Raw genomic sequence first — 17,041 nt, forward strand, 5'->3', positions numbered from 1 at the left:
GCCGTAAGTAGAAATGAGTTAAATGAAATCCAGAAGGACAAGTTATTTGAAGTGTTATGTGAACACGTGGAGATTTTCTCCGAGAAACCTGGTGTTACCCATCTGTATGAACATTCTTTTTCTGTGCTGGATAAGACTCCATTCAGCGGACCGCGGTATCCAATACCACACAAATATGCAAAAGCCGTAGAGGATCAAATTCAAGCTATGTTAGCAGACGATGTGATTGAATTATCAAACAGTCAATATGTTAATCCCTTAATTGTCGTGCCTAAGTCTGATGGATCAATACGTTTGTGTATTGAATACGAGAGCGTAGTGAGAGTGTTAGGTTTGCCTGAGGAACCACCTCGTAATGCTGAATTTTACGTCCGACTGGCACGGGAGAACCTGATTAAATCTGGAGATAAACGTAAGAGGCAACAGAAACGTAAGGTACTTGATAACTTTGAGGTAGGTGATATGGTTTTGGTGAGAGTTCCCATGTTATCAATTAGTGAGGATAAGGTCACTAAGAAATTTTTTCTGTTATATCAAGGCCCTTATAAAGTACATCGTAAACTAGGACCCTGTGCTTACAAGTTAGCGGATGGCGAGAGCGTAATGAATGGTTCATATAACATTAGTAGTTTACGGAGATACCTGTCGTGTGAGGTGGCTGAACCGGATTGTAAGATATAGGTCAGTAACTCGGGGAAGTTGCTACTTGTTATGTCAGACTACGAGTGGAATGAGTTTACGTCTCTATTGTGGTGGTATTTCCTAGTCGTGTTTGTAAACAAGGGAGGTGTTTGTGTGACGGTAGATTTACGCTAGTTCATTGACGATCGATCATCTGTTTTCCGTATGTGAGGCCATGAAATTTTGTATATTTGTTTTCTGAGATGTTACAGAAGGCTAATTAAAGCTGACGACGGCAAATAATTAATTTTCCCGTATGTGCATTTCTAACTTGCAATAATTTTACCGTGAGCTTAAATTACGTGTGTATTCGTGTGGAGTGTATTGCATCATGCTTCAAGATAAGGTTGAAACATTCGAAAGAGTGATAAAAGTGTAAATTGTGTGTATCATTTGTTTTCCATTTTTTTAATGTAAAAGATTGGAAGAGACCGTGTTACTGCTATCTAGCAAAGAATGTCGGAAAGATGGAAAGTAAAAAGGACAAATAGACACTCGGCAGAGTTTGTAATCTGAATTGTATATATATTATGTTATATTCTCTAGGGTAATCTTGTTTTTTACAAAAATGGAAAGTTGCTTATGTTGGGCATAATTTAGTGGCTAAACCTCAAGATGAACTGAAATAACAGACAGTCGCAATGGTAAGCAGTCTAAGCGAGATATGGAAAAAGAGAGATATAATTAATTGTATGAAAATACTGTCGCTCGTAATGGGCAGGTAATAGAGGTATTTCAAGTCAATGTGGGAGTAAGTGTGTGAGTTCTCAACTCATGTGATATTTGTTAAGAACTCATGGGGGCGTATGTAACGTTCCAGACGTTACAGTGTAATTATGTTAATTTTATTATGTGTAATTAATTCAGGAATTTAACGTCATGATATTTATCTTGGTATGTAATTGTATTATAATTCATGTTTAATCATTTGCTCACTATCATTTCATTACTTTGTAACTACGACTTGTAAACGAGGCCTGAATATCCTCATATTCACTTAGATTCTTGCGACAGTCGGTTAAAATTAACTTGCAGTAGATTTCCTCTATCTTGTCACATCACCGAGGAGGGAGAAAGGACAAATTTAGACACCAAGTTCTGGGAAAAGCGAGCACGTGTTCACGCGTCCCAACGATAGCTACCGTATTTCGACCAGAATTATTCAAACGGATCAACGCCTATATTTTGAAAGGAGCGTCATGTTGCCATGGATAATGAGTGAATGGACCAATAGAAGAACAGTTAATATCAGAGTTAAGACCCGTCAACTCTAATATCTGGAGTGGGGAGAGACATGTCATCTGATTGGACCACGTGTAGCGACCTGTAATTAGCGCCAGTGAAGGTTATAAAAGGGCATGCTGGAGCTCTTGGCTTCATCTCATCTTGCATCTCTTCGGGCCGTTTCACACACACCGGTTTTGACCGGCCGGTTCATGCCGGACGAAGTAGTGGATTATGTAAAAGCATTATAGCTTTCACACATGCCGGTGCCCGGTAACGCGCCGGGTAGCAGCCGGACACACTCACTAGAGAATCCGGTCGCCGGCCGGCAGCAAGCCTACAGTGGTGCACGTGACAGTATGCGTGTATTCACACACACCGGCCATCAGTCGTCCGGCTGCTCTCAGAAAGTACAGTTGAGTGTAAATATGGAGGACGTGGAAATTGACATAGAACTATTGATATCGTTGGTTGAGGCCAGACCTGTATTGTGGGACAAGTCAAGTGATATCTATAAAGATCGGGATGGTACACGGAAGGGGTGGAAGGAAGTATGTGAAGGTCTGAAGGAAGATTTTGGAGAATTGAGTGATAACGAAAAAAACATTTTTGGTAAGTAACTTTTATTACAAGTGATGACATACTACAGAAACACCTTTTCATTATTGCATTTTAAACAGACACAGACACTGTTAGGTCTTAAACCTTTGACATTTGCCACTTGACGGCACCAATATCAGTTAAGAAATAATCAGCTAATACATTCCTCAAGTTGTTTGCTCCCAGTCCACCTCGTGCTGTTTCTTCAGATGGCAGATCTTCTAATCCAGTTATTGTCATGGTATCCTCAGTCTCAAAACCATCTCTGTCACGGACAAAGTTATGTAGTACAACACACGCTTTCACAATATCTACGGCAAAATCAGGATTTACATTTATGGGTCTATGTAGAATTCTCCATTTGTTGCTCAAAATTCCAAATGTACATTCAACATATCTTCTTGCTCTACACAGACGATAATTGAAAATTCTTTTTTTCAGTGTGAGGTTAGATCCTCCATAAGGGCGTAGTAGATGTCTGTGCAGTGCAAACGCTTCGTCTTCAACAAAAAAATAAGGCACATTAGGACTTTCTGTTCCGGGGAGACATCTCTCCTCTGGTAGCTCCTGATTATTTGTCTCGATTGATTCCCACAATGAACACTTTTTGAAAATTGATGAATCACAGTCTTTTCCAAAACTTCCAATATTTACATAAACAAATCTATAATTTGAGTCTGCAACAGCCATCAAAACTACAGAAAAATAATCCTTGTAATTGTAAAACATCGAACCACTGTTAGGTGGACAAATTATTCTGATATGTTTTCCATCTACTGACCCTAGACAGTGAGGAAAGTTAGCTCTCTTTTCGAATTCTGCAGCAATTGTTTCCCAGCGGCCTTTTGTGGGTGTAGGAATACATTCCTGTTGTAAGGTGGACCAAATACTGGAACACGCATCTCTAACTATAGAGCTGGCTGTTGAGATGCCAATTCTGTAATTGTAGTGAAGGTCTGTGAAAGTGCATCCGCTTGCTAAGTATCTGAAACAAGGACAATAATACGTGTGTATTATTTGCAGGTAAAGAAGTAATGAAAAAATGGGGAAACATCAGAGATTCTTTCATCAAATCATGTAAAAAGTCAAAAGAACATCAAAGGAGCGGTTCTGGGGCTTTCAAAATAAAAAAGTATGTCTACAACGATCAATTACAATTTTTAAAGAAGCTGACTGAAGGACGTCATACAGAAGATAGCTTGGCCGACAATACACAGATGGGGGTGAACGATTTTACTGAACGGTCTCAGGAATTGAAAGTGCCGAATAAAGAAAAGGGTTCCCGAAAGCGTCGTAAACCTGATGAGCTAGAGATAAAAATGTTGCAGGCACTTGAAAGTAGTGGCCAGCCAAATCGCCACCTGTCATTCTTCAACGGTATTATACCTTCTTTACAAACATTTGATGATGATGAAATCATCAAATTCCAAATAGGTGTCCTTCAACTCATAGAGAATATTAAGCGTGTAAAAAGACAAGGTTTTTATCAGTCTCCAGCCGTTTCCGGTGTGCAAACACCCTGTCAATACAATATGTGCAATCCAGGTCAGCCGCTGGTAGTTCAAGGAAATTCCCCGTGCATTAGTGCTGGATCGTCGGGAATACAATTTCCGTCATTAGGCCAACTTCACACAACTTGTGGCCCATACCAGTCTACAACGTCAGCATTAGAAATGAGTCACTCAGACAGTGTATCTCCGGCGTTATCAACGTCTTCATATAATACAGATATAGACTTTACCTCTCTGTGAGATAAGCTAATAAATGTCTACAGTTTATTTATTACTTTCTGTATGTTATGTCAATAAAGAATTTTCAGCAAATAAGTAGTGTGTTACTTACCTTATTGCAATAGCCAACATCTGCTCAGGTTGAATGCAATTCCTCATCTTTGTGTTCTGACGCCGAAGATTATATTTTAACCGCTGATGTAAATCATCAAAGGTAGAAATGGACATACGAAAATAGTTAAAGAACTTTTTTCCATCTTTTCTTAAATCTTCAAATAGCGTATAAAACAGACCTGATTCCTCCCTCTTTTCATTTATTGGATGAACCCAATGAATTCTATTCCTTTTGTTTTTTCGGTAACGTCTATACAAAAGCCACATGGCAATAATGCGACTATGATCCATACTGTACGAGAGCTGGCGTATGACTGAACGTCCGGTTTCAACCGGCAAGTGTGAAAATGAAACTTAGACCGGCCGGCAAGTTACCGGCCGGTCAAAACCGGTGTGTGTGAAAAAGCCCTTCGACTAGACTTGGATCTTCGACGTGACCTGCTACTTATTATTCTTCGTTTGATTCTACATTAATTACTTCATTTACCACGACGTGGTACTTAGAAATTCTGAATGAGGGGTGTATAACCACTCTCATCAGGAAGTTCGTACAGCTCGGCTACAAGACCGGTTTGAACCAGTCTAAGTCAATAGATAGTTTTAATCTAGATAGAAATGAAACTTCAGAGAACATTTTCAGTAAAGTTGGAAGGATTCTTAATTGAGTATCCTCTCCATATAACCCAAGGTGGTTCTTCTAACTATGACTTAGGGCTTGTCTCCAATATATGGGATAAAGCATAATAGGGAGTGTTAGTTTTGAAGTCATATTCCAATTAGTGGTGGGTGCAATTGGCAAGGCAGGAATGGTACTTAGCTGCAGATGAAGAGATCTCAAAGACGACCGATGATGTTCCCGCTACGAGGATGGAAACTTTCCCAGGACCAGCAGAACAAGACTACATGGTGAGCAAGCGAGTTAAAGATATTGCAAGTTTTCGCGAAGTAGAGTCATTCAATTTTTTTTGTTAAATTCATTTTCTATTTTTAAATTCAGTTCTCGTTAAACCGTCGTCATTTATATTAAATATAATAAATAGTATTTTTCTTGTTCACTTTAATCAATTTGCCTTAATTAGCCTTTTGATTTTTAATTCTCCTGCTTAATGATTAGTGCACTGTGATAAGAGTCTGTCCAAGCTTGATTATAAATTTTTATCTTTAAGTCCTCAACTTAAAGATTGGCGCCCTTTGCTTGCGTGGTTGCATTTCTCGTTTGATGATTGTTCTCCGAGAGGGGAAGTCACAACACTAGCAATTTTTGAATTGCTCTTATGGTGGAAAAACCTAAGTTCGCCATCTGGAACTTAGACTTTCCATTAGGAATTGCTAGGTGGGCAGTAATTCCGTTGTTGAGATTTATCTCCCGTATGCAGTTATCAGATTGTGCCTCTTCTAATAGGCGTCTGATAAATTCATATGCATACACCCCAGCGTCAGTGGATAGGACTGACACATCTGGTGCCAGGTCTAAGACGAAACGATGGTTTATAGAGTAAACGCCTGAAAATCCCAACATCTAATGTAAGTTTTTTTCACTCTCTAAAGTTATAATTAACAATAGTTTACAGTAACTGCGAACACGGCAGATGCGCTATACGTGTCTCCGTGTGTCGCTTTTGACCAAGTAGGTGATGATGATGATGATGAAGATGCTTGTTTTTTAAAGAGGCCTAACATCTAGGTCATCGGCCCCTGACCAAGTAGGTCTTGTGAAATTACCTATTTAGCCAATTATTAATAATAATAGCACCGAGTTCGATAGCTGCAGTCGCTTAAGTGCGGCCAGTATCCAGTATTCGGGAGATAGTAGGTTCGAACCCCACTGTCGGCAGCCCTGAAAATGGTTCTCCGTGGTTTCCCATTTTCACACCAGGCAAATGCTGGGGCTGTACCTTAATTAAGGCCACGGCCGCTTCCTTCCCACTCCTAGGCCTTTCCTGTCCCATCGTCGCCATAAGACCTATCTGTGTCGGTGCGACGTAAAGCAAGTAGCCAAAAAAAATTAATAATAATAGTAATATTAATAATATAATAATAATAGTAATGATAATAATTCCACCCAAGACATTTTCAGCGTGAAGTCAATAACTGTACGTGTGCGCTGCTTTGTTCGGTGTATAATTTACAGGATGATTTATAAAATTGCAGGAGATACTGTCTTGAATGTAGAAGATAGCCTACTTTACTTTGAAGGAAGTATCTCGGTGAATACGACGTGCTATTGATCGTTTCTCTATTGTACCTTCTTTCCTAGGGAGGAAGTATTCTCCCATAACCAAATCTTTTCATTCTTACCTTAGCTGCCGCCCTTACCTTTCGCTGCTGTCAGTGGCCTAATCCAGGTCACTGAGTTTTCGTCTGTCTGAAACCTCGAGAAATGTTGCTTACAATCACACACTTGCGAAGTAACCCTGCCCGGAATTAATGGAATGAATTTAAAGAAATAATCAGTCGAACAAGCTCCTTCAACAAGGATCATCTTCGACTCCAGATGGGTTGAATCAAGCTCCGCGATAGTTCTGAGAAGGTGAACTGCGGTTCGAATGCTGGTGCTTATTGTAGCTATCCTATGTGTGGGTTTTCTTTTGTGTTCAACACAGTCACTCCAGGTAAATGCTCTATTAGTTTTGTTATTTTGAATCCTGAAGAACGTATTATAATCTCCGGTACCAAATTACAATCAAATTCAACCAAACACCCTCATTAAATTAGGTTTCCAGTTTAGATCTGTGCTCACAAATTACGCAGGGCTGAAATGTAGATTTGTTCGAAGTCCCAAAATGGAAGCTACTGCTGCTAATACTACTACTAAAGGTTTTCATTACGTACCCTGAAGGGGTAACGCGGGTGATGCCCTCTCACAGGCCAAGGAGAATTGAGGTACGGAGAAGGTGAGGGGGTAGCGGCCGTGGCCTATAATATGATCTGTTCCGGAATTCGCCTTAGTGTAGGAGAAAGGGAAGCACAGAAAACACGAAAAAATCTCAGTACAGGCGACGGTGGGGATCAGCTCCTCCGCCTACCGAGTGCAGATATGCTGTTTAACCGAAGTCCACTGTGCTCGGTCAACAGCTAGATGCAGTTTATGGGGAACTGCTAGCGCTAAACAGTGATCATCATCATCATCATCATCATCATCATCATCATCATCATCATCATCATCATCATCATCATGCTTGCTGCCCAAAGGACCCCACAGCCATGCACTCGGTGCAGTGCAGAAGGCGATGGTTTAACTAATGCACGTCTGTGGTGTTGATACAAGGAAATATTTATTTGTCTGTATAATAGTATATTTTAACACGTGCTTTCCATATAGAGGCAAAATGCAACGTCCTCATCGTGCTAAACGACACTGTTATGTCGTTAAATGTCATAATTCAGGTCGTTATAGTGATCCTAGTAGAAAGCTTTTCGCGTTCAATACGAAGATGAAAGAAGACAAAAATTGATATTGGCAGTGAACCTAATGAAATACGTAGCGTGAAATAATACCAGAAGTATAATCCATACATGATTGACACCTTGAGAATTTTTTTTACAGTTGTCTTTACGTCGCACCGACACAGATAGATTTTATGGCGAGGATGGGACAGGGAAGGGCTAGGATTGGGAAGGAAGCGGCCGTTGCCTTAATTGAGGTACAGCACCAGCATTTGCGTGATGTAAAAATGGGAAACCACCGAAAATCACCTTCCGGTACCTTGAAAATGACAACGGTGTAAGTTATTAAAGCAGTCATTAATAATATCCCATAAGTTCCTTATCCGCCTATTGCCATTTCGTGATGGATGCAGTACTTTTGTATCCGTCTCTTGGCACAGGCCAGAGCAAAGTGTAGCTTCCACTGAAGTCCCAGTCTCATCCATGGCTGTGACCATATGGAAGCTGCTGGGGTATGGGTGGTGCTGAGTAATGACATTCGGAGCACAAATAGTGTCTGAGTGTTATGAAAGGTGTTGCTCATAGGGTCAGTCGTGCTGCAATGGCACATTCTAGTCCGGTGAGGAAAGCAATGGCAAACTACCTCACTCCTCGTCTTGCCTAGTACGCCTCATTTGGGCTCTGCCATTGGTTTTTGCGTTTACCCTATAACTGCATAGCATTTGGTGGTGCTATTTGAGGATCCAACCAGCCTCTGGGCTGATGACCTAACAGACAAGTTCCTTATCCTTGTTTATCGCAACGCTGAAATCTATAATCCGATGGTGTGCTGATTCCAGATTTCACTCTTCCTGTAAAAAAATTCTAATCCTTTCCTGTAAAAGATATTAAGGGGTTTTCTGACTGAATTTTGAAACATTCAGTTTTGATTCTATTTTTACCAAATAAAGGTTTCACCTTTAGGTACAAAGTGCTTTGCCACGGTTTTAAATTGAAAGTTATCCGTCAAAGTTTTAAATTTTGGAGAGTCCACTGTCGGATAGCCTATAAAATAAACCCATACTTCGTACGTCAAAGGGTTTTTGGGGAATTATTATTTATTTTCGGATCTAACACTCACTTGAACACCATACAAGTATAGCCTAATGTTTTAAAACCATATTTTTTTTAACATCTGGAGCGTAGATGCGACCAACCTGTGAAATTTTGACATCGTACGTCGAACAGTAATGGAGGAATGAGTGTTTTGTTGTAGATTTAGAATGTTTTTAAAATATTTCTTATTTAACATCTAGGATATAGAAGGCCAATATTTATGTAAACATTTTAGGGGAGAAGCATTGTGAAGCTGGCTTGCTGAGCCCAAGTTGACGTGCTCGATCCTGGCTCAGTCCGGTGGTAGCCCATATGAAGGCGCTCAAATACGTGAGCCGCTTGTCGGTCGATTTACCATCACGTAAAAGAACGCCCGCGGGACAAAATTCCGGTACTTCGGCATCTGCAATAACCATAAAAGTAGTTAGTGGGATGTAAAACCAATAACATCATTATTATTATTATTATTATTATTATTATTATTATGTCCGACTCGTTGGCTGAATGGCCGGCGTATTAGTCTTCGGTTCAGAGGGTCCCGGGTTCGATTCGCGGCCGGGTCGGTGATTTTAACCTTCATTGGTTACTTCCATTGGCCCGGGGGCTGGGTGTTTGTGCTGTCCCCAACATCCCTGCAACTCACACACCACACACAACAGTATCCTCCACCACAGTAACACGCAGTTACCTACACATGGCAGATGCCGCCCACCCTCATCGGAGGGTCTGCCTTACAAGGGCTGCACTCGGCTAGAAATAGCCGCACTAAATTATTATTATGATTATTATTAAAACATTTTTGTAGTGCATCAAATTTGACACCTAGAACGGTTTTGTAGGGATGAATAACTTTGTTTCCGGAGCTAACCTCATTTAATCCCTTAGGGGTGGAATGTTCTATAATATTTCCTATTTTACATCTAGGGTATAGAAACACATATCGCCATTCGGAACTTCGTCTTCATACGTTAAGCGGTTTCGGAGGAAAGAGTATGTTCTTTAACCCACATTTAACACCCTTTTATGGTTTCCGGAGACGCCGGGGTCCCGGAGTGTAGTCCCGCGAGAGTTATTTTAAGTACCGTACGAGTAAATCTACCGACACGAGGCTGACGTTATTTGAACACCTTCAAGTATGGCCGTCCTGAGCAAGGATCGAATGTGCCAAGTTGGGGTCAGAAGGCCAGCGCCTCAAGCGTCTGAGCCATTCAGCCCGGCTAAAGATTTTTCACACCAGGTAAATGCTGGGACTGTACCTTAATAGGCGACGGTCGCTTCCTTCCGGATTCTAGCCCTTTCCTACCCCACCGTCGCCAGTAAGACCTACCTGTACCGGTGTGACGTAAGGTAGGTAAGGGTTATTCTGCCCGAAGGCAGGTCCGAACCTCCGCAGAGGTGTTCCTGAGCCGGAGTTTACGTGCGGTAGGGTGGCCAGTTCCTTTCCGCTCCTCCATTCCCTTACCCCCACCAACAGCGCGTGGCAGCCCATCCAACTCCTGACCACGCCCAATGTTGTGTTTCAACACGGCTACGGCCGTTGGCGGTGTGACGTAAGGCAAATTGTAAAAAGAAAAGAAACCTGTTATTTAACACGTACTTGTGATATCATTTGAAATAGCGTGCTCTATTGTGGTGTTATTTGATTCGCTTTTGGCTATGAAATTCACGGCATTATATTCATCATAAATGAAAATATCCCCGGATGATCGCTCCTTGCTCACTATTTACATTAACCACTTCGCGGTAACTCAGGGAAGTCCGCTAGAGCGTCTAAACCTCCTGACTTGCACGTTCGCCATTGATGGAGAGCTTGTGTTTCGCGTGCATTCCCAGAAATGTGAAAATGCTGACTAATTTTCTCCCTATGATGTCTCCATATTTCCGCCACCGTGGTTGATATCCGGGTCTGTCACGCATTATTTAGGGATATGGAACTTTGTGTATTTTGGCTCGAAACTCAACGGAGAGTCGACCATCCTAGAACTGTTTTTCGGTGGTTCCCCACTTCAACATCTGGTGAATGCCAGTTTGGTACTTAATGTTTAGACTTCGGCCGCTTCTTTCCCGATCCTAGTCCCGGATAACTATAAATCCACTAATACAGACACTCACATTCGACATTCTGTGTACAGGGTCTGGTGAATAACTTACATGAAGCAGCAGCAGCAACGCAGCTATTGCGAAACTCCTATGTTCAAAGAAAATCAGCCGGTTGTGCGGATTGAATCTACCATACGATCGGAAGTATGTGTGTATATACGAACTTACAGTTTTGATTGCCGGCTGGATAGCAGTTGTTTGATCGCTTTCGCAACTTTGCGGAATCCTGGCGGTGGGCTGAGGGAAAGCCGTACTGGAACATAAAAACATCCAGCTTTCCAGCATCTCATAAGGGCGAAAATATATGAAGGGCTCTTGAACACTGATACTCACTCCGACGATTGCATAAATATTACGACGTATTATCGCACAGAAAATATACTATTTGTGAAATGTGTGCATAAGATGGACGTCTTCTGGCAAAGGATGGCAATGTGGATTCCAAAATCACGTGATGGACTTTCATAATAATTGTGAAGTGAGTTATTTTTAAGCGCTCGCGAAAGCCTGCAATCTTTATGAATCTCTTTGATATTTGTTTAGGGGAAAGTTTTGATTATATGAAGTTGTAAGAAAACTTCAAGTGTGATCCTCCAATTATTTATCTTACAATTTGCGTAAGAGTGAGGCATTGGGAAACAATTTTAGGTTTGGAAGTGAAGGATATTCAAATATATTTTATGAGAAGAATTTTATTATTATTGTTATTATTAAATCTACTCAGCAGTAGGTCCATTCCTAAATTTGCTTTCTTTTCTTTTAAAGTCATATTTTGGCGAGTTATTTTATACTACATACATACATACATACATACATACATACATACATACATACATGCGTACATACATACGGACATCATAATTATAGACTATTATGCCTTTCAGCGTTCAGTCTGCAAGCCTCTGTGAATTGACTAATAATCGCCACAATCCTTTGTTTGTAACTAGTTTTGTGGGCTCATTTAGTTCTATACTTCCTATATTTAAATCGTTGGGAACTGAGTCGTCTTGGTCTCTCTCTACCTCTCATATCCTCCATAAGAACAGAGTCCACTATTTTCTTAGGTAACCTATCCTCCTCCAGTCGCCTCACATGACCCCACCACCAAAGCCCGTTTATGCGTACAGCTTCATCCTTCGAGTTCATTCCTAATTTAGCCTTTATCTCCTCATTCCGAGTACCCTCCAGTCATTGTTCCCTCCAGTGTGTACCAACAATCATTCTTGCTACTTTCATGTCTGTTACTTCTAGCTTATGGATAAGATATCCTGAGACAACCCAGCTTTCACTGCCATAAAGCAAAGTTGGTCTGAAAACACACCGATGTAAAGGTAGTTTAGTTCGGGAGTTGACTTCCTTCTTATAGAATACTGCTGATCACAACGGCTATCTCAGTACATTAGCTTTACTGCACCTTGAATCAATCTCACTTACTATATAACCATCCTGGGAGAACATACATCCTAAGCACTTGAAATTGATAGTGAGTTTGAATCCCACTGTCGGCAGCCCTGAATATGGTTTTCCGTGGTTTCCCAATTTCACACCAGGCATTGCTGGGGCTGTACCTTAATGAAGGCCACGGCCGCTTCGTTCCCACTCCTAGGCCTTTCCTATCCCATCGTTGCCAAAAGACCTATCTCTGTCGGTGCGACGTAAAGCCAATTGCAAAAAAAAGGAATACTTGTAATTATCTATCTGTTCTAGCTTTATATTCCCAATCTGACATTCTGCTATTTTATACTATCAACCTCAAATTACTGGTGGTTTCAAATATGCTGTCTTATCGGAAACTTCTTTTACCCGTCAGTAAGTCATTCGGCGACAAATCCGTTGTCAACGAACTGAGCACATTCTTGTGTTTGGAGAATAGCACATTACAACCGGAGACATTCACACGAACGTAACTTTGTCGTTCGTGATCACCTGTTCTCAGTGTGGAAGAACTTAAATTAACGAACAAATTTTAATAAACGCGACGGACATCAACAAGAAAGAGCGACTTAAAATATATTTAAATTTTATTCTTGGCTTTCGGTCTTATTCGACCATGCAGCCAGCTATTATTTCTCAGTGAACATGGTGAAATGAGACCCGAACATTTGGCTCCATGTGCTGGCCCCGCGGGTCAGGAATTAAGTTATCAATTAAGACATCGGAAGATCGCTGCGCGTCTGTCGTTGGTACAAAGGAAACGTGAGTACCCGCTAGTTTGTGTTTGTAAAATATCGTATTACTGTACAGTATATGTAGGTGATCACCGAGCAAGTGGGTTCGAACGCCACTGTCGGCAGCCGTGAAGAAGATTTTTCACGGTTTCCCATTTTTACACCAGGCAAATGCCGTGGCTGTACCTTAAGTAAGTCCACGGTCGTTTCCTTCCCAATTTCCTATCGCACTGTCACCATAAAACCTATCTGTCGGTGCGACGTAAAGCAAATTTTATATAACTTCGTATTATATAATGCTTTAGCTTCCATAGTAAATAATACATATGTAGCATTTTGATATATTCCTATACTGGACGTGTTAGGTAAATAGTTTTATAGAGCGTGAACATCTGTTCGGGTTATCAGAACCTCATTTTCGGTAGAAAGTGCTTTATGGAACTTGAAAATAGAACTGTCGGTTTTTTTCTGCAGTGCATTCGCAAGGTCATCATCAGCTAACTGCTCCGAGCCGCTCAGCTATTTTTCCGCTATTAATTATAATTCTACTGTCGATTTTTCGGCAAAATGATTATCACCGTTAAATTTAGGACATGTTAATAGCCCATTCACCCAAGTTCCATTGAAATATGTCTGGTCCAAACCAAATTGTTCCCTTGTTAGTTATTGGCAAGTTACTGTCAATCGTAATCTGCAGTATCCTTGACCAGAAAACGTAACTCTTGGTTTCTAAGATCCAGGCAGTTCTGTTGTGTGTAGGGATTTGCTCCGCATGTTCTTCTCTATAGACGAGAAACTCTTTGGTCGCTCAGTCGGCAAACTGTATATTAAAACAGAATGGCAGTTTGTAGTCCCCTCCTGTAACAATGGCCTCCGAGACGGGATTTGGAGAAGCAAGTTCTTTCCCGTCTTAAATAAAAAGGTGACGGCTATATTCATTCACTCTTGGCCTTATGTCCACAATTATCATTGGTGTATATGGTGCGGAGGGCTGCTCCCATTGGCCCTAACACTACAATCTGATGGAGGGGAAACGCGACCATCTGCCGCACTCTTGTTGTCTGCCTCAATACAACATTAACTCACGACTCAATGCAAAGAAATAATATTTAATCTGGTTTTGAATATTTAATATATTAACTGTTTACTGGGGGGAGGGGGGAGTTCCTTTCACAATGAGGCATGTAAAGTATATCGCAGCCCCTTCAACTAGAAATGCTCACAGTTTTTCTTGTAAACCAACATGTACGGGAGGGCGAAAACACAGTACTACAGCGACTCGCATCAAAATCTAAATGTCTAATCCACTGAAGGTATTGATACTCTGTTTCCATATTTTTCAGTTAATTTCTTCAAATGAAAATAATACTTAAACTTAGAATTCCAGTTGCTGAGAACTGGCGCAGGAGCAAGTTCGTGTTTCCTCGTGCTACCAGCCACACAACTGCTACAGTACTGTACGCACACAAGTATGTCTAGTAAATACAGTGTGTGTTATCCCTTGGGTTTGCAACGTTTTAATGACAGGCGAAATAAGGGATGTCACCGCTCCTTAGACAACCCGGTTTCCCCGTTTAGCTTGCATACACTTTTCTTCCGCAGTCACCCCCGTAATTCGTCTCTCGTGATCCTATCGAATGCTTTCTCTAAGTCAATGATTACCATTGTTAGTTCTTTGTTTCCTTCTCTGTATTTTTATATTAGCTGGCACAGAGCAAATACAACATTGATAGTTCCCTTGCCTAGCATGAATCCGAACTGCTCCATTCCAATCTCTGTCTGATCTTATCGATAAGTGGCTCATCAATTTGATTCTTAATGGGATATCTCACTTGGACCAGAACGTTCTTTCTCCATTCTTTTTGCATTGTTTCACTGATCATGATATCACTAAATAGGTTGGTTACAAATGTAAACATTTATCTAAATCTGACCATTCTCCCTCGGGGTTATTATTAAGCCCAACTACCTTTCCATCCTTCATTTTGCTGAGTCTTACTTTGACTTCAAAGTTGGAGATTTATTTCTGCCATACCCCTATTTGTTTGTCCCTTTCCTCTATCTTACCATAGGCGTAATTTGGAGTTGGCAAGGAGTGGCAGTTGGCAGCACAATATTTTGAAGGAAAAGCAAATTTTCATAATATTATAGATTTACTAGTACGTTTCCCGTTACTCTGTTTAATTTAGCTCAGTGGAACGAAATTATCGTTACAAAATTGTATAGGCTTCGTATACGATGTTAATGGGAATAATGTATATTATTGTTCAATTTTACATTCCCCCACAATTCTAATTAAATGTCGCTAGTAAGTTCCGAAAAATGTGCCATGCCATGAACTGCTGGCTGTCACTCCACACGACTGTCTCGATGAACAGAGATTCACAGGTTCTCCTGTAGTTATATTCAATGGCTGTTCGGTTTTGCTGCATTCTTCAATATTTTTAATAGGTAAATGGAAGCAAACTCTCTACTGTAGGCCTATCTATTTTCTTAAGTTTGATGATGATGATAATGATGATGCTTGTTGTTTAATGGGGCCTTACATCTAAGGTCATCGGCCCTTTCTTAAGTTCGGTATATCCTCTGTGGTGTAGTGGTTAGTGTGAGTAGTTGCCACGAATTTTGGAAAGTGGTACAAGGACTGGAACGTGGTCCACTCAGTCTACGTATGTCAATTTAGTAGATAGGGTTCGATTCCCACCTCAGCCATCCGTGAAGTGTTTTTCCGTTGTTTTCCACTTCTTCTCTAGGCAAATGCCGGGATGGTACCTAACTTAAGGTTACAGCGGCTTCCCTCTCTCCTCCTTACCTATCCCTTCCAATCTGGCCTCTGTCAGCATAACAGGTGATGCCGTCTGAGTAGGGGTACTGGTCCTCCTCCCAGTTGTACCCCGACCAAATGCCTCACGCTCCAGGTAGTAGATGAGGGATCCCTCGGTGAGTCCTTGGGAGAAGCCAATCCTGGATGGTAAACGGATTTAAAAAAGGTTTAATATGTGCCAGTTTGCGTTAATGTTTTGTAAGTTTACAATATTTTAAGTCGAAATTTTATCTTTATGTAGACACTTTTTCGGACTTAACACTATTAATTTTACTTGTAAATAAATAGGTATTTAGTATTTGTTACATAACTGTGAAGCCACTTCGTCGACTCTACAAGAACTTTCACGGACTGACTCTGCCACCAGCCATGCTCCGTTAAAAAGCATTGAGGATTTCAACTTTTTATTTGACTTGCTTTTACTTAGAAGATTTCTAACGCAATGTGACCCATGATGAAATATCCTACAGTCGAGCAGTGTGTCCTATGAAGTTGTAAAATCAGTGAAGAACAGGCCACTATTGACGTTTTACCATCTTTTAGAACTGAATAATATTTTACTCAGTAATGTTCAATCACTGCACGGAGGTAGCACATTTCCCAAGAAAAGGCAACAATCCGGCGAAAATTGGTGGTGGGAGTGAAACTCAATTTGAGACGGTTCAACAGTACTACAAAGCTACAATGCTGTTTCCAATTATTGACATAGCCTACTTAAGCAAGAGAGAGAGACCAGGCATCAAGAAAATAACTTGCGTGTTCTCAATCATAATAAGTCAAGTTATAAGTAGATGTGGTCAGTATAAATATGTTGGTAAGTTGTACACATTGGACAAGAAAATTCTGTATGAGCCGCAGTGGTTTATTGATGATGATGATGATGTTTGTTGTTTAAAGGAGCCTAACAGCTAGGTCATCGGCCCTCAGTGTATTTTTAAACTTGCGAAATAGAAGAAACAAAAACAAATACTGTATATCCACGGAAGAGCTGCCGTTTATGTACAGAAGTATTTGTAAAGTTTATTTTTAATGTTTTCCATATGTTGTTTGCAGTTCCATTGAACCTGTGAGAGGTATTTTTCATGCTTGCAATCTTTTAAAATGATACTGCAGGAGCA

At 40.8% G+C, this 17,041-nt stretch overlaps 3 protein-coding genes across 3 annotated transcripts in view; 2 read left to right on the top strand and 1 right to left on the bottom strand.

Annotated features, from left to right (window-relative positions):
* LOC136863882 (zinc-regulated GTPase metalloprotein activator 1) overlaps window positions 1-17,041 on the top strand; it is a 209,828-nt gene that overhangs the window by 137,892 nt on the left and 54,895 nt on the right. The gene's annotated exons all lie outside the window — the stretch shown is intronic.
* Window positions 2,334-4,293, top strand: LOC137498602 (uncharacterized). The gene is made up of 2 exons (XM_068226461.1): window positions 2,334-2,517; window positions 3,529-4,293. The coding sequence occupies exons 1-2, from the start codon at window positions 2,334-2,336 to the stop codon at window positions 4,254-4,256; spliced, it is 912 nt and encodes a 303-aa protein (XP_068082562.1). The 3' UTR covers window positions 4,257-4,293.
* On the bottom strand, window positions 2,487-4,640 carry LOC137498601 (uncharacterized). The gene is made up of 3 exons (XM_068226460.1): window positions 4,348-4,640; window positions 3,278-3,490; window positions 2,487-3,190 (listed from the first exon to the last, which is right to left on the bottom strand). The coding sequence occupies exons 1-3, from the start codon at window positions 4,638-4,640 to the stop codon at window positions 2,605-2,607; spliced, it is 1,092 nt and encodes a 363-aa protein (XP_068082561.1). The 3' UTR covers window positions 2,487-2,604.

This window comes from Anabrus simplex, chromosome 2 (genome assembly GCF_040414725.1).
Source record: "Anabrus simplex isolate iqAnaSimp1 chromosome 2, ASM4041472v1, whole genome shotgun sequence".
NCBI classification, from domain to species: Eukaryota; Metazoa; Arthropoda; class Insecta; order Orthoptera; family Tettigoniidae; genus Anabrus; species Anabrus simplex.

Bases quoted from the DNA above. Each gene is read 5' to 3' on its own strand.
- LOC137498602 (XM_068226461.1), top strand. From the start codon at position 2,334: ATGGAGGACGTGGAAATTGACATAGAACTATTGATATCGTTGGTTGAG. The intron at 2,518-3,528 runs GTAAGTAACTTT...TATTATTTGCAG, and splicing joins TAACGAAAAAAACATTTTTG to GTAAAGAAGTAATGAAAAAA.
- LOC137498601 (XM_068226460.1), bottom strand. From the start codon at position 4,640: ATGGATCATAGTCGCATTATTGCCATGTGGCTTTTGTATAGACGTTAC. The intron at 3,491-4,347 runs GTAAGTAACACA...TCCTTGTTTCAG, and splicing joins ATGTTGGCTATTGCAATAAG to ATACTTAGCAAGCGGATGCA. The intron at 3,191-3,277 runs TGGAAAACATAT...AGTTTTGATGGC, and splicing joins CACTGTCTAGGGTCAGTAGA to TGTTGCAGACTCAAATTATA.